Source organism: Macrotis lagotis, chromosome 3 (assembly GCF_037893015.1).
Source record: "Macrotis lagotis isolate mMagLag1 chromosome 3, bilby.v1.9.chrom.fasta, whole genome shotgun sequence".
Lineage (NCBI taxonomy): Eukaryota > Metazoa > Chordata > Mammalia > Peramelemorphia > Peramelidae > Macrotis > Macrotis lagotis.
Genome location: NC_133660.1, coordinates 224,199,014 through 224,224,284, shown reverse-complemented (window position 1 = coordinate 224,224,284; position 25,271 = coordinate 224,199,014). Strand labels below are relative to the sequence as shown.

The 25,271-nt window shown below is 37.3% G+C and overlaps 1 protein-coding gene across 2 annotated transcripts in view; it reads right to left on the bottom strand.

The window, feature by feature from the left end:
- Positions 1-25,271, bottom strand: part of FAM53A (family with sequence similarity 53 member A) — a 105,371-nt gene that overhangs the window by 72,582 nt on the left and 7,518 nt on the right. Inside the window, exon 2 of one of the 2 annotated variants that reach the window (XM_074229960.1) lies at positions 8,030-8,283. In XM_074229960.1, coding sequence (XP_074086061.1) covers positions 8,030-8,146 — 117 coding nt within the window. In that variant the 5' untranslated portion in view covers positions 8,147-8,283. Of the gene's footprint in view, positions 1-8,029; positions 25,050-25,271 lie in introns of those variants that run through there. The other variant, XM_074229961.1, reaches the window with a different exon arrangement.

The following is a 25,271-nucleotide window of genomic DNA, read 5'->3' as shown; positions in this document are numbered from 1 at the left end:
CCATCATCTGTCATGGAATTCACATAGCTCTGTACTGCACAGAAATTATAGCAAATCACATATAAACCCTGGTTCCACCGAAACTCAAGAGAGATCAATATAAAATTCTGGATTTGGGTACAAACAAATCAAGTCTGAAGGCCTGATTAGACAATAATTCTAAAAAAGATCTGGAGGTCTGAGTGGAATGCAAGCTCAAGGAGTCAAGCAGTGAGAGGGCAGCCAAAAAAAGTTACACTCTTGAGTTGTAATAAGGAAGGCCACTGCAGTTTGCATTCAGACATCTGGGCATCACAGTTTAAGGACAATGATAAAATTGGACAGCATCCAGATGATGAAGGACCTTGTCAAATAAGAGACTGTTGAAGGAAAAGGGAAAGCCTAGCCAAGAAGACCGTGAGAGCTGCAAACTCCCTCTCCTTGGCTCTACAACCACTTATTATCTAGAGAGGTCACTGTGAGGATTTCTCTCTGACATGGATAAGTTGGATAAGATGGTCTCTGCACAGAGCCTGCCCCCTCCAACTCTCAAATTCTGAGATTCCCTGAAGCACCATCCTAAGTTTACAGACCAGAAAGTAAAGTTTGCCCAAGATCACACAACTAAGAAACATCAAAGCTGGGACTTGATCCCAAGTATTTGACTCTAATTATGTCACTTCCACTAAATAACATGAACACATTCATATAGCTTTCGGATTTTTAAATTTTCTATGCAAAAAAAAAAAAGAAAAAAAAACCTAAAAAAAGAAAAAACCCTAAATTTTCTATGCAGAACTGAAGTTAAGTGGTTCATCAAGTATAAGACAAGTTAATTCTGAATCAGAAAAAAAGTTACACTCTATTATTATTGAACAGGAACTAACAAAGGTCATTTTATTCTTTTCTTTAGATAAGGCAAGAGTTCAAGTCTTAATAAATCCTGTGGCAATTTTCCTGCACTGATCAAAATTAAATCATACAAACACATTTATATCCCCCAGAGCTGGGCCAATTCAATCACTCTTTCTACTAGTGGTTTTAAAATGAAGTAGAGAAGAATGAACCAGAAGGAACAAATCAAAGCCTAAGCTTTAATTTTAGATCTATCCATTGATAAGCATTTGTTGAGTGCCTATGTGCTAAGTAAGCACTGTGCTGCTGAGGACCACAGATAAAAAGCAAAATGCTCCCTCTGCTCTCAAGAAGCTTAACATTTGCTCAGGAGAAATGATGGTACATGTAAGGTCATATAAAATAAGTATCTAGCTACTAAATAAATAAAAACTAATTTGGTGAGAAGTGGAGACAAGATTCAAGAAAACCTCATGTAGGAGGTAGTACTTGATCTGAGTCTTTAAGGACACGAAGGACATTAAGAAGCAGAGGTGAAGACAGAGGGTATAACAAACTTGGAGCAGTCTACAAAGCCAGGATAGAATTCACATGAAGATTAGCAAGAACGCCAGCTTAACTAGATCAGATTTTTTTTTATCATGACCATGAATTTCTTTTTTGAAATATTTTAATAATTATTTCAATATAAACTGTTTCTATTTAATCTTGTAAATTTTCTATGATGAACTTAAGAACACTTGCAATGAGGCTTGAGTTTCCCCAAGCTACCCAAGGGGCCCATTACACAGAAAAGAGAAAGGAGTCTTGAGCTAGCCAAAGAACAAATGAATAGGTCAGGTTCAAACTATGAAAAGTTTTAAAGGCCAAACAGAGAAGTTTCTATGTGACCCGAGAAGTAGTAGAGACACCAGAGTCACCAGAACTGGAGATTCAGGGTTAAGACAATGGGAAATACGGCCAAAAAAAACAAAAACAAAAAAAAAAACCCAATCCAACAAAGTCTCTAGAACCAATACTCAAACCATCACAATGATTTCAGCTGTATTCAACGTTTCATAAAGCTACATAGCTTTACCATAACACCCACACACACTGAACTCCAAAGTTTTTCCATACAAAAAAATCTGCTTCCTCCTCTCTGCAATACCTCTTGAGTCCCAACCCAAGACTTGGATGCAGGCTATCTTCTAACTACACTTTCTTCTGGTGACCTCCCCAGCACTAATGGGTTCAATGATCATTTACAGAACCCTAGTTTCTTTCCCAAGCTTCAGTCTCTCATCACTAAATGGCTAGTTGACATTTCAAAGCAAATTTCAAACCCTGAATTCAACATGTCCAAAATGGTTTTCATTCTCCTCCCTTCCAGATCCACAATCTCAAAATCACCCTCGACTTGCACTCGTCCTCACCAATACTTTCAAACAGCTGCCCAGGCTTGACATCTCCAGCTACACGATGTATCTCCTAATAAACTCCCTTTCTAGATTCAGAGGCAGGGGGGTTTGGATCCTGCCTGACACCTGCATCTCTCAAGGTCTCTATATGTTGCTGAGATCATCTGTCCCCCTCCCCTCCACCCTCATATGATCTGGACAGGTAGGATCACCCCCACACAGGGGCAGCAGCCTTTTTCTGACTGCACACAGTGACACAGGCTATGTTTGTTAAACCTTCCACTCAAGACCTGTCACATTAAGTGGATGCTTGAAAGTTTGTTGAATTAATCTAAATTTTAATGCCTGGCCCAAGCTACTCCAATATGTATCAGACCAAGTGTGGTCCATTAGGAATAGCTACAACTACAATCCTCTCAGTCTGGGTCTGAGCAGATCAACCTTGGTGTACATGGAGAACCTTCAAAAACAAACTCGATTCTCAAACTCCTTCCCATCTTATTCACTGATAGTGACCTTCCCTGAGCCCATTTTATTCAGGCAGGCTCCAAAGCATGCTGGCCACTGGCCAAACAAAGCTCAATTTCTACAAGCTGAAGAGACAAGCAGTGATGCTCATCTGATTAAGGACAGTGGCATCTAGCCTGTCAGATCCAGCTTTCTGTAGCATCGGCTCAAGATCTTGCAATGAACTCATCGAACGATGACAGGGGCAGCAGGGTCACTTCAGTGTTAATACACTGGACAAAGTATTCACAACCTCTAAATAGTCCCAAAAAGGAGTTTAAAATGTTGCAGCCACCATTCCCCAATACCAAAAAAAGGCCAATGGCAGATCTAGTCTTTACTGAACAATTACACACATCCCCTATTTCTCAGTACAGTATCCACATGCTGAAGAGGAGCAGGTCAATTATGCTTCTTTTTCCTTTTTTCTCATTTTTTTTATTTACTCCTTTAACATTGCAAAAAACACAGATAAAAGTCCCATCAAGCCTGTCTTAAAGAAAAATTCTAACACTGACAATGTACTTAAACTGCTGTAATCAGTCTTTTCAAAGATTAATTACACAAAGGTCTTCTGGCTCTAAGAACTGTTCAGCTTTTTGAAAGAGCATCTAGAGACATAGATCTTTCTCCTCCTCCTCCTTCTCTTCAACTCCACATTTCAAGCATAGTTCAAAATTATTTCTGAATCACGGTAAGCACGGATTCAAACAATAGCCTAACTGTGTTTGGTCATAAAAGGCAGGGGGCTGTGGATGTGGAATGACAAAGTAATAAGAATGGATTTTTTTCACATATACTAGAACTTCTCCATGCCAATGAACAGTGACCTTCAATGTGCTGCCCAGGGCCCGCCCCCTGGGAGGCTGCCATTGCTCCAACATATTTTTGGAGCTCTTCTTTTGGAACAGATCCGCAGAGCCAGTTTACAAGCCACCCAGAAAGACTGTAACCTTATTTTACAGTCACAAACTTGTATTTTAGGAAACTGCATTAAAAGAGTATCTTGCCATTGCTTGGTGATTCTCAATATTTCTGTTTTAATTTTTAAAAATGGCCCAACTATTAGTCACCTCTACCTATCTTACAAGGATTGTATAAAATATTATGGCACAAGTTGTTTCAACTGAAACTTGTAAGGTTTAATATTTTTCAATGGAACCACTTTGACTATCTTTTATACAAAACTCAAGACATCACAAAATCCTTTCATTGAAGTCCTAAGATAATCTAGCCCAATCCTTTTATTTTACAGATGAGGAAACTCAGGCTGAGATATGAAGTAACTTTTCTAAGGTCAAATCCATAGCTAATTAACAGGGGAGTCAGAACTAGAATATGAGCCAGGACTCCCAGGCCAGCAGCTCTTCTCCCAAGCCCTGCTACCTCTTTCTTCTTAATCATTTGCTGCACCACTCTCAAGTTTCCAAGGCAGAGTGTTGTCCCCATTCTATAAATGAGGAGAATGAAGCTCCGTCCAACTTTTCCAGACTAACTATGTCAGTCAGGTTCTTGACCCCAAATCCAGAGTCCACTGCAGTGAAGGGCTAAACAGTCCTTGTCCTCAGAGGAGAATCAGAAGCTCTCCTCAGAGGAGAATCAGAAGCTCTCCTCAGAAGAGAATCAGAAGCTCTCCTCAGAAAAGAGCTGAACTTTGTAAAGCTCAGTGTGTCATATTAACCAGCTTTTGCAGCCAAGGGCCCATCTTCTCCTGTGAGAATACACAATCTTAGAGAGGCTTCAGCGGTCACCAGTCAGAAAATCTTTCATCTAAAGCTGGAAAGGAGCTCAGAAGTCACTGAGTCCAAACCCCAACCCATCTTCTTCCACAAGTGACCATCCAGTCTCTTCTCAGAGACACCCCCCCTCACTCCCCACCCCAGTGCACTAGAAATTCCCCTCACAATATGACAGCTTTTTCTCCTTTGGACACATTTCACTATTACCATGTCAAACTTCTCAAAATGATGAATATAGCGTCAAAACAACCTCATCAAAGGTAAAAAGGACAATAAGTATTATAAACTTATATTGTTCAGGTTTTTCTAAAACTAAATTAGAGTCACTTTATAATATAGCTTCTGGGACTTTTCTCTCTCCCCATGACCATTGGGAGCACTGGATTTACAGGAGAAACAGAGCAAGCATGAGGATGGACAGATGGGCAGTTGCCACTGTCCTCTTTTTCCCTCAAACCACTGAAGGAACAACAAATTGGATGGGCTAGAGGGGAAGGGCTGTGTGAGACAGAAGACTGCTCTGTGCCCTGCCTGGTTGGTCTCACAGTATGGGGAACACCACCAGCAGGGCCACACAAGGGCATGCTATCACTGCCACCACAGTCCAATGGAGTCTGACTTCAAGCAGCTACTTCTCAATAGTATCTTTTGCCTTCCAGCCTTCCACTCCACCCCTATCCCAGGGGGCACCTAGTCCTTCATCTGGGCCACTAAATGAGAGAGGAAGAAGGGAGTTTAAAGACCTAAGTACTGATGTAGCATTCACTCCATGTTTTAACTAGATGCTGAATGCTTTCCAAATATAATCTCACTGGACTCTCACAGCTCTGTGGTAGGTCTTATTACTCCCATTTTCCAGATAAGGAAACTAAGGCACAGAAGTTCTGTGCCAAACCCAGGGTCACCCAGCAAGAAAGCATTTAAGGTTTTCCTAGGGCTCAGATCTTACTATAGGCCCTGTGCAGCACACACCCTTGTCCAGGTCTGGTCATTCCCAGTCCCACTCCCCATTCCCACTAGACTCCCTCTAATTTGAGGATAAGCTTCTGCAAAGCAGGGCCTGAGCCTTTTTCCACTGGGTCCTGTAGCTCTAGGCATGGAGCTCTGCCTCTGCTCACTAGGTAGACTCTTTAGCATAAACTATTACTAAAAATAGCCAAGATCCCAATTCCTATTCTGCAAGTGAAGGATGATACATCAGTTTTCTTCCCCTCTTTCTAGGACTTCTGGCATTACTTGAGTTGGGCAACTTAGAAGTCTAATGAGGGAAGTAATAAAAAACTGCACAGGCTAGAGGGGAGGGAGGAGGAGGATAGAGAAACCTCAACAAACTGGGAAGAACTTTGCTCCAGTCTGCAATGACACAGCACACATACTTAATAGAGGAACGCAGTATACTAGATGATCTCCAAATGATATATATTTGGCTTTGATATATAAATAATCCTAACATATATTGATCGATCTCTCCAATTATTTTTTTAAACTAAGGATGAAATTTCTTTGTGGTCCAAGAATGTGCTAGGTGGAAGAAAGAGGTCCATCTGGCTATTAAAAATTTTTAAACCTATAATTCACAAAATAGATTCTACTTGGAAAGAAAAAAAAACAATTAATGGTCCTTCTCTCGGTCTATAATCCTGAGGCTTAGAAAATCTCATACTTTGAGGCCTTTAATCCTAGTCAGTTTCAATGATCTCATTCTAATACCTTGAGAAAAGAAGACAAAAGATATCATTCTCCATGTTTCTTTTTCTAAGGGGAAAAAAAATGGAGTGTACAAATGTATGTGTACACACACACACACACACACACACACACACACACAAACACACCGTAAATACTTTAATAGCCTATATTAAACCAAAAGTATCACATTCTTCAATGAGTAATGATACAATCAAGATATAGTGAAAAGTTCAAATACAATTGTTGCTGAGATATGATAGCCACCAATATACCTTTCCTGCATTTGAAGGACCACAGCAGTGGAAAGGAGGAAGTTCTTTTACGCCCATCCAATATTCACATTTTGACATGACATCTGCCTGACAGGGTTAGATTTCTCCTTTCCACAGTTCCTTCTTCCCTCATATACTGGGCTTTACTGGACCTACTCTCTCACCTCAGATTCCTTCTCCTTCTCTGAGAATCAATTCTAAGTTTAACTGATTCAAATAGCACTGTTCTATAAAATGTACCATATAACATAAGAAAGACAGACAACAATGAACATTGAACAGGGTATTAAAACAAATCAGAAAAAAATAAGAAAAACCAAGGAAGGAGAAAAATAAGAAATAGATGACGCTTCAACTGAGCCTTAAAAGAAGAATCCTCAAGGTGAGGGGTGGGAAGGAGTATTCTGGCTTTGAGGGAACAGAAAGGAGGACAGTTTGGACCAATGTGAAATAAATCTTGAAAGGGGAGGCATCAAGCTAAGAAATCTGTATCTACCCTTAGAAGCATCAGGGAGTCCCTGGAGATCATTGAGATTGCTGAATGGGGAAACAAGAAGGCCAGACCTATGACTAGAAGGATGACTGGCAGTTAGAAAGGGAAGGTTGCCTATCTTTGAACTGGGAAAGAACTGCATTCAAATACTGATGGTTGTATGGTGACCATAGGCAAGTCATTTAATCTAAGTCTTAATTTTTTTCTTCTTTAAAATGACTATCTATACCCTGAAGAGATGATGAAAAAGGGTAAAAATTCTCACTTGAAAGTAGTCAACACTGAAAAATGAAATATTTAACTATTAAGAATATATATTGGGGGCGGCTAGGTGGCGTAGTAGATAGAGCACCAGCCGTGGAGTTCAGGTCCAGCCTCAGACACTTAATAATTACCTAGCTGTGTGGCCTTGGGCAAGCCACTTAACCCCTATTGCCTTGCAAAAAAACCCCTAAAAAATAAAATTTTTTTTCAATTAATTTTTGCATTTAATTATGGAGAACTAAAATAATTTGCATATTTCAAGTTGTTTCTAGAACAAAGGGATCTTTTTACCTCACTTAGAGAATAAAAGCAATCTGTCCTGGGAGAGAGACATGCAATCAATATCTAAGATCACCAAATGTTAAAACTCTAAGAGATTTTAGGAAATATCTGGACCAAACTATTTTTACTATTAAGGGAAGTGGGGGTTCAAAGGTTGAAGTGACTTAGTCTCTCAACTAATTAGTCTCTAAACTAATAACAAGCAGTAGCAAAGTCCAGACTTCAGAAATGGAAATCTACCAAAATCACCTGAGATGTTATACAGCATTGCTCCAATGATCTCAAACTGTATGCTACAGTTCCAAATGTCATCAGTCAACCAATAAGCTTTCATAAGTATCTATACTGTGGGCACTGGGTTAAGTTTGAGGAATACAAACACACTCTGCCTCTGAAGAACTCACAGTCTAAAAGGGAAGGGGAAGGAGGCATCATGAAAACACTATGCACAAACAAGATGCATTACGCATAAACTGGAGATAATCAAATGAGGGCAAACACTAGCATTTTAGATAGAGAAATAGTCAGAGAAGTGTAGCAGATACTTACCAGGTTAATATTGTATGTTTTACAGGTGAGATCATCCAAGCTCTGGTTCTGTAGCTTTTCTGTTATTAGTGTTACCATGGTAGGGGTCCCTTTTCCACTGCTCACACTGACAAGCATGGGTGCTCCTCTGTCTCCCACTTCACAAATCTTGGGCCATTGCTGGATCTATACTAGTCAGTCTCAAATCTCACACTTCCATTTTACAGATGAAGAGTTTACTCCAAAGATACTTTCAAGGGTTCATACCTAATTTTCTGTAAAGAGAAATGATCACATGCAACTATATGTCATCACCTTAGGTATTTAGTTATTATACATATTGATAAAATTCTCTTAAGCATCAATTTTTTTAGTTGTTTAACAAGCATCCTATAATCTAGTACTTTATTCTCTCATTTTTGATGGAGAAATTAAGCCATTAATTGAAAAAAGCTTAAATCAACAATTTAACATAGTAAGCAAATGGCATAAAGACCAGATTTAATTACTCAACCCACATAAACTACATAGCCTCACCTCTTACAAGATTTATTCCAATTCTACTATCCTTTACTATTTAAGATTTTTTTAGATTATAAATCAATGATATGACCCCTAAAAATAAAAATAAATTTCCTTCCAAGAAAGTTCATTCTGAAAATCACTAGATCAGCAACTATCTTCTTTTGAAAGATTCAAGGGAAAAGGTGTTTCATTAGCTCCCTTTTTACTTTTAGTTTTTTGCATTTTTCAAAGCCATCTACAATCCATGGTATCAGGAGGTGAGGTAGGACTTACATCCTCCAGTGTTCAATGTGGCATTATTTGCATCATAAAAGATTCTTAGTTTCTAAGAGTCTCAAAAGAGGTTTCCTTGCTAAAAAGCTAGTGAATAGAAGAATGTGAAACTCTTTCAATCAAAAGTTAAGACGTTAATATTTAGAAAAGTAAGCATTTTTCCATCTTTCAATTATCTTCCATAGTGGAAATGTAAACCATGATCCAAAAAAACAATAAAAACTTACTTTAAAAATTGGAAGAAAACAGAAAGGGTTGGCCTAATTCATGAATGTTTGGGGAAAACTGGTAATTTATAATATGCCATTAAATGAATACACCTGAGAATTAATTACTCAGATCTGACAGAGCTCTAAAAATGCAAATGTACATGATTTACTATGTAATGGTTTTACTATGTTTGTAAATATGTCTAATTTGGCAAAATGTTATATATATTTTTGTTCAATCAATTTCTTCTTTTATTTTCTTCCTGTAGTTTCCAGTTTGTATGTTAATGAGTTTTAATATATTTTCAGCACATTAGCCAACTATAATAAGTTAATTTTAAAACTACTGAGGATGTAAATGGTTAATTCCTCAAATAATCACCTAAAAATTTAAAACATTATATTTAACAAATATTAGATTCACAAGATAAATTTCTACATGGTAAATTTAAAAGAAAATACATTCCTAATTTGAGTTAGACAACTTTCAATAATCATAGCCAAAAGACCTTAAAATTAAATTCAAAATATACAAGTATGATTAATCTACCTATACCTTCAACTCTTTCCCCAAATCATTAAATACAATTTTAGAATAAACTTCCAAAAATGAATGGATTCCTTAAATTCTAGTGATCTATTTGTATCTATTTCTGTTTCAAAGACCATTCTATTTGAAATGTTGTTAGGAATGCTAACTTTCCAGAGTCATCTGCTCTAAAAAACAGAAAAAGACTTTGCCAGGATGAAGTTGGGTTTTTTTTTTGGTATTGCTATATAAATGTAAGCAAATTTTTAAAAACATTATCAATTTAATGAGTATTGTACCATCATGGATAAAGGTCCAGCCTTGGAATCAATCTGAAATTTCTAAATTTGCTTCTTCCTTCTGATACCTGTTAGCTGCACAGCCATGTACATAATCTCAGTGGCCCCAAACACCAAGTCCTGGACAAGCTAGCAATATGCTCAGGTGAAGGGAGTTTCCACACTGGGAACTCCCCTCCTGGATGATACTGATCTCAACAAAATGAGAAAAATTCAAAAAACAAATCTACTGTAAAAGGCAGCTGGGAGAGCTGCAGGGGGAAAAAAAGCAAAGGAACACAAAAAGATCAGAATTGCTATTCTAAGTACATGCTCAGAGGCAGTAATTCTGCAGTTCTAATTTGCCTGTGCAATCAAAAGAAAACAGAGGAATAAATAGATAATGAAATAAATGGACTTCCTTGTCTTAAAGAAATAAGACTATATACAGGTGCAGAATGTTGCATACACCATCCGAAACTGTGGTTGTCTTGGTATTTTGTAGTTGTTACTTGTAACAAGGGAAGATAGATCAGGAAATAACTGGTGCAAAATTCTTAAAAGGGGTGGAGGAGAAAGGGGGTAGGTGGGAATTTCTCACGAGTTTCCTATGAGGCTAGGCTGCAAAGGCATTCCAGATTCCATTCCTCAAAAAGTCTTAAGCATTCTGATCAAGTACAAGATCTGAAGGATCCAAGGTCAAAAATTCCAATCTTAAAGTTAAAAGGTTAAAAGATGTATCAAGATCAAAACTACTGAAGAAAAATTAATAAAACAAACAAAATGCCTGGTTCTCTTGTCCTGCCCTCAAGATCATCCTCAGATTCAGCCTACCAAAAATTATATTCATTTTTACTCTGTGAATTAAACCACTGGAAAACTGGAAGACAAATTTAAAGTCATGAAAAATCACACACTTTTTTCTCAATCTAGAAAATGTCCTTATACTCCACTCCTAACTGTGGTCTAGTTGAATGGTTTACAAATGATAAAATTCTGGAATTAGAAACCAGGTTCAGATGTCAACCCATTTACACCCCTTTTTTTTAGGTTTTACAAAGCAATGGGGTTAAGTGACTTGCCCAAGGTCACACAGCTAGGCCATTATTAAGTGTCTGAGGTCAGATTTGAACTCAGGTCCTCCTGACTCCAGGACCAGTGCTCTATTCACCATGCCACCTAGCTGCACCCCCATCTACACTCTTAAAAGCAAGAGGGGGACAAGTTGGGAGGCAAAAGAAGTAAAGAGTCAGAAAAAGGGCCACAGAAAACATCCCCCATCTTTAAAACAGGATAGTCTATCCTAACATTACTAGCATCCTTATGTTGTGACCAAAAATATTCATGTGAAAGATCTTTTTTAGAAACAAATGATAAAATTAATTTGTACAAAAGAAATTCTAACATCTCAGAGAATACCTCCACGTCACATGGTCAGTGTTCCCAGGTTCCTTTCTCTTGTGCTATATACCTCCATGTTCCATGAAAGCCCTTTCTTCCAGTGTAGGACAAGGCCAGGACTCCCAGACTCTTGATCAGAGGAGTTTTTGCCTGGCCCCTGGTAGTCTGGGGTCCTTTAGGAATTGTGCAAAGACTTAACAATTACTTTCAAGAAGAAAAAATGAGCTAAGACTCTATGGACATTTATGTATCGTCTTGTCTAGAGGCAAAGGGAAAGATGAGGTTACCTCAAGATCTTTCTCAGTCTTAAAATACAGAAATCAACAATAAAAATTATTTTTAAAAAAATTATTGGGGCAGTTAGGTGGCATAGTGGATAGAGCACTAGCCCTAGAATAAGGAGTACCTGAGTTCAAATCCGACCTCAGACACTTAATGATTACTTGGCTGTGTGGCCTTGGGCAAGCCACTTAACCCCATTGCCTTGCAAAAAAAAAACCCTAAAAAAAATTATCAAAAAAAAGTTTCTTAACATCTTATCCCAATTGCAGTTTCTCCAACATTGTCCACCATTCTCCCCCCAACCCAGTTTTTGAATAAATATGATCCTGTTTCAAAGACATGGCACTTTTAGCTTCCAATAATGTTTTAGCTACTGGGATTGATCAGAGATCCAAGTTCATGACTTTCCTGGTGTTCCCTACACAAAAAAGCAGAATCAGAAAATTCGGTTCCTCTTAAGGAGACTTCTTAAGGCCCATAAACTTCACAATCAGCATTTTTCTAAAGCAGGTGTTAATGAAATTTCAAAGTTTTCTATGAAATAGCTTTAAATACTCACAGAGAATGGGGGTACCTTGCAAAGAAGGCATCCACTTCCAAAAAGTAATTAACAAACCCATCAGGCCATTACTTTTGACTGTGTTCATACCCCCCAAAAACAATTATTTTTATATAACGTGTAATATAGGAACTGTTATCCCCACTGTGATATAAAAACTTCTGAAATTGTCAATGTACCAAAAAAGTTTGTATTTTATATTGCTAATGGTGATTTTACACATCCAACCTGACTGATGATCCCTTTCAACAGAGGATAATGAATATGTATGTAAAAAAATTAAAGAGAAAATAAGTCTATATGGTTAAAAAAAAGATTAAGAAAAACTGAATGACTAGACAAAACATGTGCACTAAAAAAATAAGTAACCCAAAACACCATAAGCAAAGATACTAATACAACTACTTAACTTTTCTTTCTAGTTTAAAAAAATCCCAAGTTTCATGAAGCTCTTACAGACAGACCTATCACTGGCCCTCAGGGAGAATAGTGTTTTGGAAGGAGCGCTCTCCTCACTTATCTCCATACTGCCTTACCCAAAGTCAGTGCTTGACCTGGCCACAAGATCTAGTCTGAATACATATTAATGTGGGTTCATATCCTAGACCCCACTTGTGGTAGGCAGGTATGAGCTCAAGACAAAGTCACTGAATGACCTTCTGTTTCCTGACCTATGAGATGGGGATGGACACCCTGCAACTCAATATAATATTCATTATACATTGTTAAGGTCACCTCCCTGAGCCAGGCCTGGAAATTCTTCTCACTCCAGGCATGGAATAAATGAAAGCCTCCATATGAATAAACCTTTTGCTTGAGAGGAAGGTCAGAATCTGACCTTCATTTATAAATCCAGGTGATTTACTGGTTCAAATATTACTCACTTAATATGACCTAAAATGGGTTCAATTTGCCACTTACTATGTGACTACTGTTGTCACTTTCCTCCTGAGCCTCAGTTTCCTTTGCTGTAAGATAGGGATGGAGATAGATTAGATGTCCTCTAAGACCAAGCCTATTTCTAAATCTGTGATCCTATGATCCCTAAGCTAAGGGTCCACTCCTTCCCTCACTGAAATGGGCAGACATGACAAAGTTTCTTAACATTTTATACCAAATGCAATGATATAAAGAAACAGTGGATAAGTCACATGGGGGGGAGTTACATTGTGTAGCCACTTGTCCAAAACCAAGTTGCTCAGCAAGCATCTGAGGCCACGGTTTGAGTTCAGGGCCTCACTGTCTAAGATTGATCCATTTGGGGTGGGGGAATAAATTTTATTTGTTTTTAGCAGTTAATTTATTTTTATTTATTTTAACAAAACTACAATAGACTTGTAAAAGTAAACATAACCCCCCCCACACAAATATAGAAAAACCTCAAGAAAAATAAAGCAAAAGAAAAAAGTGTACTTCAGTCTGTATTCAGATACCATCAGCTCTCTGGGATGGATTGCATTCTTTATCACAAGTCCATCAGAGAAGCTGCTTCAATATTTTTTCCCACAGTTGCTATAGCAAGCTGTATTTCCCTCCATCCTATTCCTCCCCACTCCCATTTATTCTATTCTCTCTCCTTTCACCCTGTCCCTCCTCAGAAGTATGTTGAATCTGCTGACTACCCTCTCCCACAATCTTCCCTTTCTTCTATCACCTACACCTCCCTCCTCTCCCCGTCCCCTTTTTCCCATCCCTTTCGCCTCCTTTTTTCCTCTAGGGTAAGATAGATTCCTATAGATTGGTACATTTTTATCAACTTCAGAAATTAAATTATCACCACATAATAATAACAATATACATTTCAGATAGCAAGGACTATGGGTCACCACACTGCCACTGTTCAGTCATTTCAAAGCACTGGAGTGCTTTGTCATTTCCTTCTGTAGCTCATTTTGCAGATGAGGATACTGAGGCAAACAGGGTGAAATGACTTGGCAAGAGTCATACAACTATTAAGTGTCTAAGGCTAGATATGAACTCAGGGCTTCCTGACTCCAGGCCAACTCCATCTACTATACCACCCTCAAACATTTATCAGAAATTAAATTATCACAGGATAAAAAGTGATAACCTACTGACAAATACAATAATATGTACACAGTAAAATCTAATGCAATAAGAACATTTCAAGTTTCTCCGGGCTATTTTCAAAAAAAATTCTTCCAATTTAGTGACAAGGTAATTCAAACATGGAAATTCTATGGAAAATATGCTTTTGGGTTCTCTAGGCAAAGAGAATAATAACTGAGTGCTTCAAAGGTACACCAAGATTTCAGAGCAACGATGTCTTGAGGAAAGCAGGATGGAGTACAAACGTGAATGGAAGTCATCATACCAGGAAGACAGTAATGGCACAACAAGTTTCAATATTTCAACATTACCTTTCAACACTAATTGATAACAGATGACAAGCTATACTAATTCTTTCAAAGCAGCAAAGAGTCTGCTTTGAAGAATTTAACTTTCTGGAATTTACTGCTATTGGAAATGGAGGTTTAGTTGGAACCTTAGAAGATGAAGCTACCCCCATCTTCAGGGACTTTGTTTTGTTCTTACCTAAAAACAATGAGGCTATTTGGAAGTAAGAAGAAAGAAAAAAATATTCTGCTCCTATTACATGCACATTTAAAGGCTACCTGTCCTACAGTGCCCACAAATGGGCAACTAAACCTCACCTCTCTCTGCCTGTTTTCCTTAAAGGCTGAGCCCATCTCCTATGTTGGTGCTGTTAGTCATTTCAATTGTGTTCAACTCTTCATGACCCCATTTTGGAGATTTTCCTAGCAAAATACTGGGGTGGTTTGCCATTAACTTCTACAGTTCATTTTATGGGAAACTGAGGTAATCAGTGTTTAGTGACATGTCCTGGCTCACACAGCTAATTAAGTGTCTGAGATCATATTTGAACTCAAGTTCTTCAGACTCCAGGGATATCCACTGAGCCACTTGGTTGCCCCAGATCCATTCTAATTCAAAAATTTCAAGTTGTCTTAAATACAACTATAAGTCTTACCAGGTCAAAGACAAAGAAATAAACAAAATCTTAGGATCATCTCTCATACCAAAATAGTTACCTTGGTATACATAACACCTCTAAAAATCTCTAAAAAAAAAAAAAAAAACCTTTCAACTCACTTTCCATTAACATGGAGAATGAAGAGCTCTGCATTCATTAATTCACTAAAGTGTATACAGTCCTTACTTTCATATAATAAGGGGACATAGTAACCTCCAATATCTCTAAAATATTACCTGAGTGCCAATAGAGATGTAAAAAAAACAAAATCACTGTTGTGCTAAATGAAACTGAGAGGGAAGTTGGCATGAGGTAGATCATCAGGGACAGTCAAGAGGCCTAAAGAGGTAGGGGCAGTGCACAGGGCCCTATGTGAGCAAAGGCAAAGAAAGCACAGGGAGCATATGGGAGACAGATCAGGGCCCTGTCTGGTCCCAGTGTGATGTGCATAGGAGTAATAAGAGAAAAATCAGTAATTACTAAGTTGAGTTTGGACTTGACCTCAGGTAATGAAGAGCAGCACTCTGTTGAGCTTATAAAAGAATGGATCAAAAGGATTGTGAAAGGGCAGAAACAGAAAAGGAGACTAGAGTCACAGGATCTGGGTGGCTGTCCCACCCAATGTGGTCTTGGGCAAGTCATTTCCCCTCATTAGGTTCTAGTTTCCTCATTTGTAAAAAGGGGATTATCTCTCCAGTTTGAAATCCCATTATTTGTAAGGTGGTTATTGCAATCTTATGATCACCAAAGTGATTAGGCTGTGGCCTGATTCCATGGAACCAATTCTCAAAGGCTACAAAGATGGGACACATTTCACTTTCTTTCCAATCCTGGTTCTTCTCCAATACAATCCTACTTTCCCTTATCCTCTTACACTCATCCCACTCTGTCCCTCCTTCTTCTGTGTAAGTTCTGAAGTTCTCCCTTTCTGAACCAGCACCAGATTTTCTATCTCTTCCCTTCAGCATATAATAACCATTTCCTAACCTAAAATAACTTTGTGGCTATAGGTGCCTCTCACCTTCCCCTCTTTTTTATTTAGAGTGGGACAGTGTCAGAGAAGATAAGCTTCATTAGCGATCTCAATACATTCCCTTTCCCCAAAATCCACCTGTTTTGAACTCTCCTACTACTATTGAAAGTTCCACCATCCTCCAGTGATCCAGGTTCAAAACCCCAGTATCATCTTCAACTCCTTACTCCCCATTTACATAACATATACAGTTGCCAAATCTCAGCTATCATCACAATATCATTTGCATCTGTTCCATTCTCTCGGTTTATGGAACCACCACCCTACTTCAGGTTTCTATCATCTCTCACTTTGACTACTGCAGTACCTCCTACCTAGGTGTCTCCCTGGCTCAAATCTCTCCCCTCTCCAAACTATTCTTCAATTAACTGACAAAGTGAAATCCAGGTCTCACCATATTATTTTCCTAACCAAACTGCAGTAGGTCCCTATTATCTCTAGGATCAAATATCTGATCTTTATCTCATCCTTTAAAATAGCTATTTCACTCAAGTTTTAGAACATGTATATAAAATTAGGACAGTAGTACACATATGACATTTATAAATAATTATATACATATTGTGCACTCAACACATTTTTCTTTTTTTTAAACTGAGAGGGGAACATGATCAAAAAGAAATTGGAGACCCCTGGTCTAAGCCTATATTAATATGGTAGCAACAGGCATGAAAAGGGGGAGAGATGTGAGAGACGCAACAAAATCTGACATGCATAATCTGAAAGATGATGATAAATGAAAAGTTAAGGGGAAGAAAAAGGTCACAGATAAGTCTGAGTTACAAAGAACACAACAAATAATGGAGTACAAAGTGAATGGTGGTGCCACACAAAGAAACAAATCAGAAGAAACTAGTTTAGAGGAGAGACAATGAGCTCTATTTGTGATATGTAGAATTAAGACAACATACAGAATGCCAGTGGATAATACTAAACACTTAAGCACTATAATATTCTCAATAACTTAGACTATTTAAAGGAAAATATAAACAATTCATCCCTAATAAAATTAAGAAGCTTCACTCTGAATACTAGCCACTGAAGTTCTATATCTGTTTTCCTTCAGAAAGGTTCCAAAATAGTAAAGAAAGGACTGCTAAGATCTGATCAAAAAACACCAGCTAGAACATGCAAAAATATATATGTACATGTTTAGAAGGAAAAAGGCAACGTGCTGGAACATATAGAAAATAGATTTCATTAGAGACAAATGAAATTCACTTTCCTATCCTTCAAACCTGTCTGTTCCTATTGCTGACTTTTCCATTTTATACTAGACTCTTCATTCATGCAAGATAAACTAGTATCCTTCTCTTTAAAAGGAGAGATTTAAGAATTGGATTTTTCCAATGAAGTTTCCAAGTTATTTTTCACCACATAATTTGTGGAGGAGCAGAAAAATAGAAGCCATAGTGGTGAGAAAATGGAACCAGGGGAGACTTGTAGAGTCCTAGCCTCTAAGAAATCACTGAATGACCTTGGTAGTTAGGCATTTCCCTTCTATGGGTTTTAGTTTCTTCATTTTTAAAAACTAGATAGGTGGAACACATTGTTTCTGTGATTAATTCGATACAACTGATATTTTTTAAGTGCCTACTACAAACAAATTGAGGATTCCAAAACAAAAAGGAAATTCTGACTCTTTAAGGAGTAGGAATGGATAGAACATGCACATTGCACCAGTAATTGGAGCACAGAGATAATATTCACAATTCAGACTACTAGGGAATACCAGCAATTATTGGGAAGACTCATAAAAGAAAAGGCACTTACTTAAACTAATTCTTGAACCTAAACATTTTTTACATATGAGGACAGCATCAGTTTACTAGTTTTTGCAATGATGGACAGGTGTAAAAGGAGAGTTTTGACACATTTCAAAGTCTTTACAATGTTGCTATTACATAATTGCTCTACTCATTTCATTTTTTGTGAATTTATAAAAACTCAACAAGTTGTTTATTTGTGTAAAGTTGTCACAAGAAACTTTCTTTTTTCAATGGCAAAGGGCTGAAGGGAGAGAGGACAAATTCTGGTTCATATTTTTAAAAACTTTAATAGAAACAGTAGCTGAATGAGTGGAGGTTAAAAAGGGTGAGCAGAGTTAAGAATGATTGAGTTTGGAAACCTCAATAACTGGGAAGATGGGGATGCCACTAACAGAAATAGCAAAGCTTAGGAAAGCAGTTCAGTTCCATTTTAATGATCTTACACTCTAGTCTAACTTAGTTTGCCTCTGCTTTGTCTAATCACCCACTTTTCTCCATCCATACAATTTAAATTGTTTTCTTTCATCTACTTAGAGCAGCCAATGCTGGAGAAGCCAACACACTCTAATATAACAAATGAATGTTTGTACAAAGGAGTTCCCAGCTCTATCATTTCTCTTGAAAGCACACTAATCACAAGCATATAGTTTTAGTCTATTTGTAACCCTAACTTGCTTCCAAGTCAAAACTGAATATCCATAATTTGTAAAAAAAAAACTAAAAAATTTTCAAATAAAATTAATATCAGGTTCAAAGAAAATAACATTTCTAAATTATTAAAATTATATAAAAATCAATTTCCTGGAAGGAAAGGAGGTCACAGGAACCTCTGTAGAATAACAGAAGTGCCTGGAATAACACTGAGAAGACACTAAGAATTCAATCAATCTGTTGGTTGAGAGACTGACTTACTCTAAATAAGATAGATGCTCATACTCTCTCAAAAAGCAAGAGAGCTGAGCCACAATCGAATGCAGATGCCCAAGTGACTCCTGTCCAAAACGAGAAGGGAAGGAAGAACATGTGTTCAAGGAACAGAAAGGAATCTAGATTATAGTTAGTAGGCAAGAAGTAAAACCAATAAAATTTTGTTTTTTTTAAACGGTGGGGGGGGGGGGCAGGAAGGTTAGTCAGGCAGCAATGTTCCAGATGAACTGGAGATGAAGGAAGAAACCAATTAGTGAGGTCCTTCCACAACTAAAGGAACCATAATATAGGCAGTTTCCTCAATAGTAAAGAAAGGACACCTTCTTCCCCTGAGGTGCCTAGTATATAGAAAATGCTTAATCAATGCTTCATCTCTTCCTCTCCATGAATACTGGTCTAAATTAAGAGTAGAGCAATGGGAATAAAAAAGAAGGGGCACATGGGAGAGGTACTGGAACATGGTGGCTCTGCCACCACTTCCCTGGTCACAGTCTTGCACATCTCTTCACAATTTCTTCCTCAGAAGAATATGGGGGCAGAACTAGATAGATGGCCTCCAGGAATCTCCTTGTGATCCATGATGCTATCACTGAACAACCATGCTCAGCAAGTTCAAAAATGGCAGCTGAAGACAACAGTAATAGGCAGGGAAATGAGGATCCCATTAACAGAAACTGAAGAGAGGAGATAAATATGAGTATATACAAAAATTCAAACATACATATTTGTAAATCACCTACTTGGGGAGACAACTGAAGCCACAGGAGCAGAAAAGGTCATCTAGGGAAGAATGCATTTAAAAAAACAAACAAATCCCTCCAGGGCACAACCTTGAAGAAGCCGCTTTTAAGTGGGAGGATAGTAAACCAGCAAGGGAAACAGAGAAGATTAAGACCCATGAGGGGAGTGTCACTAAAGTTAAAGAAGGTAGGCAGAAGGAAAGACATAGTCTGCAATGTCCAATACCAAATGGAGCAGCAATTCTGGAAATAAAATTATATGACCACTCTATAATTAACAGTCCTCTACAAAATACCATAGTAAGATACTGCTAAGTTTTTTCATTTTGCAATAGATCTAATACAGACCCATTAATTTTTATCCTCCAGAACATGGACAATTCTTGTCTTTAGGATTCTTATCATTAGAAAGCCAAGAAGTCAATATCAGAGACAGTTAAAATGAAGTTCTTTCAGTATTTAGCTTTGTTGACCCTTCTTCTACTGATCTAGTCCTTAGCTTTTTCCTACTCTCTATAAAAATAATCCTATGTAAGAAGTTATTCTATCTGGAGCGCCTTCAGACTTCTGCTAAGTGATCTGTGATCTCACACCAACCCTGGGAATTAGGCATTATTATCCTCATCTTACAGATGAGGAAACTAAGGCTGAAAGGTGTCTCTTTGCCCAGGGTTGCACCACTATTCTAAATCAAATTTGAACACAGGTCTCCCAGAATCCAAGTCCAGCATTCTAACTATTGAATTACCCAGGTGCCTTTCCCTCCTCTTTCCTAACTGGGCTGTAGATAAAGACCTCAGTTTGAAAGCAAATATTTCAGGAATAAATTTAAAGAGCCTCCATTTTAAAAATCCACTGAAATTGGAATTATTCAATTAAATAAAACTTGCAAGAAAAGAACAGATAATCAAAAGTAAAACTCCTCTTCCCATAAGAGCTCAGTGATATACATTTATGAAAATAATGACTAAATGCAATACATGTATTAAGTGCCGGGGCAGATAAAGTAATATGTAATATTCAATTTTTTTAGGTTTTTTTTTCCCAAGGCAAATGGGGTTAAGTGGCTTGCCCAAGGCCACACAGCTAGGTAAATTATTAAGTGTCTGAGACCGGATTTGAACCCAGGTACTCCTGATTCCAGGGCCAGTGCTTATCCACTGCACCACCTAGGTGCCCCTTGTAATATTCAATTTTAAGAACAAAGATTAAGTATTAAGGTTTTACTTTGTTCTAGGTACTATGCTAAGAGTTGGGAATGGAAAATACAATTAAAAAAAAAAACACCCAGACAGTTCCTACCCTCAAAGAGTTGACATTCTATTGGATAAAGACAACATTAAAGGTAGTTGGAAAAGAGGAAGAAGGTGGAAAAGGACTGTGTAACTAGAGACATGAGGCAGCTAAGAAGACCAACATTTGAACTGTGTATATCACAGATTTAGCCCTCCACACACACAAACACACACATATGCAGGTCTTACTTCTTTATCCTATACCAACTGCTTCCCCACCCTCTAAACTTTCCCCCCTCCTGTATACCAGCATCTCATGAGTAACATTAAAATCAATGTTGAAGGGGGGAGATCAGAGGGAAGGAGAAGGGCAATCTGGACCTCTGAGTTCAATTTTTGGAAGGAAACTCCTTCAATCAATAAAGACTGAAAATGTTGTATAATTTTTTTTCACTGCATAAATTGCCTGGGGCATTCAGAGATTAAGTGACTTACTGAGGGTCACATGGTACAAGGACACTTCCAACTGACAATCTTAGCTAAATTCCCCTTTCCATTTTGACCCTGAGGTAAGTCTCTCCACTAGAAAGTTGTCTCCTACAAATTAGAATAAAATTTTAAAGTATTTTCAACATAAGAGAACTCACTTCCTACAAGGAGAGGCAGGAAAACAGGAAGAGTCAGAAGTCTGCCATCAGAGGAAGTACACATTGGTAAAAGTATAAAACTGAAAAACATCTGAGCTAGGCCTGGAAAGATGGGATAGAGAAGAGTCAGGATGAGAAAACAAGCAAGTCACTCCAGGAGAAGGAAGTAGCAAAATGGACAAATAGCAAAGAGGATAGTTAAGTCAAATACTGGCTGAAGAAGCACATTTAGGTGGAGGGATGGCTCACAAGGTAGATTTATCAAGAACTTAAATCAATTCATCTGCATATTTAACTCCTTTTATACAATTAAGTGAAGAGTAAAACTCAAGGCTTTAGTAAACAGAGAAATTTAAAATATATTAGAAAAATCTAGTAGAGAATGCCTTAGTAGACAGTATGCTCCCTAAGGGAAGAGATGGTATCTTATCTAAAGTTTGCATTTTACCCCCCCCCAAAAAAAGTTTGTTCAACATAACTACCTCATTTCATAACTTCAAATATTCCTAAAATGTCTCTGACCCACAGCATGGCTTTAAGTTTAGATATAAGAGTTGGCTCTAAAAATGTTTTTAAACCTTCTTCCGAGAAGATGGCAAATTGCTCCACTAGAGCAGTTTCCTTCTCCTCTCTGATTCAGTGAGAAAAACACTAGATATGGACCAGAAGCTTCTGGCTTTCAATCCTACCTCTACCACTTCCCTATGTGACTGTTAAGAATAGGTCACTTGGCCTTTCTGTGCTTCAGTTCTTCTCATCTATAAAATAATGGAGGTGGTGAAAGTGACCTTTAAGATCCTTTCCAAATGAAAAAAATCTATAATCTGATGACTTTACATAGTTTCCACCAAATAGAAAGTTACAGATAGTATTCACTGCTACCTTTTAAAATTCTCTTGCCTGTTTTCTTCTCCAAATGAATAGTCTCCCTTTGAAGGTGAATAAAGCAGCTATGCAAATTAGTACCTGCACCATTACTCTGGTAGGCACAATTTTGGGATCAGAAACTCACTGTGTGGACCCTGGAGCAAGAACCTGACTTTTCCTTCCAACTCTCAAATTCTAACATATCATTTGCCCAAAGAGAAAGGAAAACATTTATTTAATTATCAAAGAAAACTGGAAATTTCCTCCTGGTTCCTCTCCTCTCCTCCTATCCCTTCCTCACCATCAAGCTATTCCTAGTCATTTCACTTTTGAAGCCTTCCATGAAACAAAGGAACAATAGGCAGCTGTTGAAGAAAATGGGTAAGTAACCTAAATAATAGACTCACAATGTATTGTAAGTGAAGTAGCCAAATACTCTGAACTACTTTAAAAAAAACTGAAGTTATTCAACTGTAGACCAAACAATTAACATTTACTAGCTATATAAAAATACTGACAATTTGGAATGTTAACATTTTAAAAGTAAACATCTAATGTTAATATTATCAAACAAGTAAATTCCATAAAGGCAGGGACTTTCAACTCTCTATCTTCTCTAGTACTTTGTTTCCAATGACAACTTCTGTGTGGCTGTTTTTCAAGATTAGCCAACCTCCTGTTTGGCCTTTTCATACTTGACAGTGACTATCACTGCCTAACAATATTCCATACAAGGTAGGTACTTTGTTGTTGAATAAGACTGGTGCAATTCAGCACCATTCTAGCTCTTCCCTACCTTCCTCATATGACATTTTAAAAAAACATATAGAAAGATTAACATTGTACTTTTTTCCCCCCCTCAGAATGGCCAAGGCCATTTTTTTAATTGGAAGAAGCAAAGCTCAGTGGATAAAATATTTAAAGTATCATCAAAATTCATATTTTAATTGGTTTTTCTTTAACTTTAGAAACATCTAAACTTAAAAAAAGTTTAAAATACAAAATGAGAGACTTTAAAATCTTTTTTTCTCAACAATTATTGCTTTGGCAGGAACAGAAACAACAAAAGCAGCAGTTCAGATTTACATTCTGTTTTGCAAAGCTCTTATTTACTGTAACCTCTCACTTGATACTCACAGCCCCCTATAAGGGTAGGAGACAACATCTGAAGTTAAAGCTTGCTGATCCTCAGTCTAGCACTCTAGCCAATAGTATATGAAATAATAAGTTTAACATCTGAACCTTTGTTGATTTTAAACTGCCTTGAGTCTTGCCTTAAAAAGTCATCTTCTCGAATTTAATATATTAATAAGTTTTTAAAAGGGTATAATTATACAGAAAGGAAAATGGATTAATATAGTTTAAACAATTCCTTAACTGACAAATGGTCAAAGGATATGAGAAGAGTCAATTTTCAGAAGAAATCAAAACTCTCAATAGTCATATAAAAAAATGCTTTAACTCACTAATAATTAGAGAAAATACAAATTAAAACAATTCCATTTCACCTTGTAGCCATCAGATTAACAAAGTTGACTCTCCCAAAAACCTAGAAAATGATAGATAAAGAGGTTTTGGTAAAACAGGTACATTAATACACTGCTGGTAGAATTGTGAACTGGCCCAGTTATTCTGGAAAGGAATTTGGAACTATGCTCAAAAAGCTGCAGAAACCCTTTAACCCAGTTAATACCACTCACTACTAGATCTACATCCCAAAAAGATTTTTTTAAAGGAAATGAGTATTCAAAAATATTTTCAGGAGTTCTTTTTTGAGAAGGCAAAGAATTGGAAAGAGAAGGGATGTCTATGAACTAGGGTATGGCTAAAGAAATTAGGGTATATGAAGGTGATGGAATATCATTGTACTGCAAGAAATGAAGAAGGGGGTGGTTTCTGAACAACCTGGGAAGATTTGTAAGAATTGATGCAGACTGAAATGAGCAGAAACAGGAGAAATATCTATACAACAATATTATAAAGACTTTTGAAAGAACTGAGAACTCTGTTCAACAGAAAGAACAATCACAAGTCCAGAGGATTCATGTTGAAACAATGTACTCACCTCCAGACAGAGAGGTAATAAAACTCAGGAGAGCTGATTTAAATTTGGGCAATGAGAGAAATTGTTTTATTTAACTATACAAGTTTATAATGGGTCATACTTTTTTCTTGCTTTCTCAATAAAGATAGGGGATGGAATTGAAAGGGGAGAGAGAATATGAAACTAAAAACAAAATAAAATTGAATTTTTAATAATTAGGTACCTAGGATATTGGATTAAACTCTCAATAAGTCACTAACTTACCTTCTGGAAACAATTCAAAACATGATCTCATCAGTTAAGTCACAAATCAACCTTAAGAGTAACCCCTAAAGTTATAGAATGAGGGTGAGATGTGCTTCCATCTTGTATCTACTATATGGACATATGTAAGAAGTACCCAGATTTTCCTGTTTTGACCAAACCTCAACTAATAGCAGGTATCTGAAAGTAATGAACTAACATCCTCTACTGTAGTTAAATTGTTATTTGACTTTTCAACTAGACCTGAGGTTCCTTGAGGCCATGTTTTTTTCATCTTCACAACCATCAAAAAGCTAATAACATAGCAAGAATTCATTTTATTTATTTTCTTGAAACCATGGATCTGAAACAATATGGGAACCATGTACTGATTACTGCTAAACATCTCTCCTATCATCCACTTCTTAGACCCCCAAATAAGTCACCATTACCACTGTTAGCAAACTTTAACATCTACTGTCTCTTTCAGTCCAAGGATATCTAAACACGTGTCAAGTATTATTAGGTGACATTATTTGGTCATTGAAATAAAGATCTAGAGTATCAGTAAAGAGAGTAAAATAATTAAAATAAACCTCATTAAAATAGATTGATGGTTCCCTGACAGTGGGGATTGTTGCATTTTTTTGCCTTTGTAACCTAGCCTTTAGCACACATTTCTAATA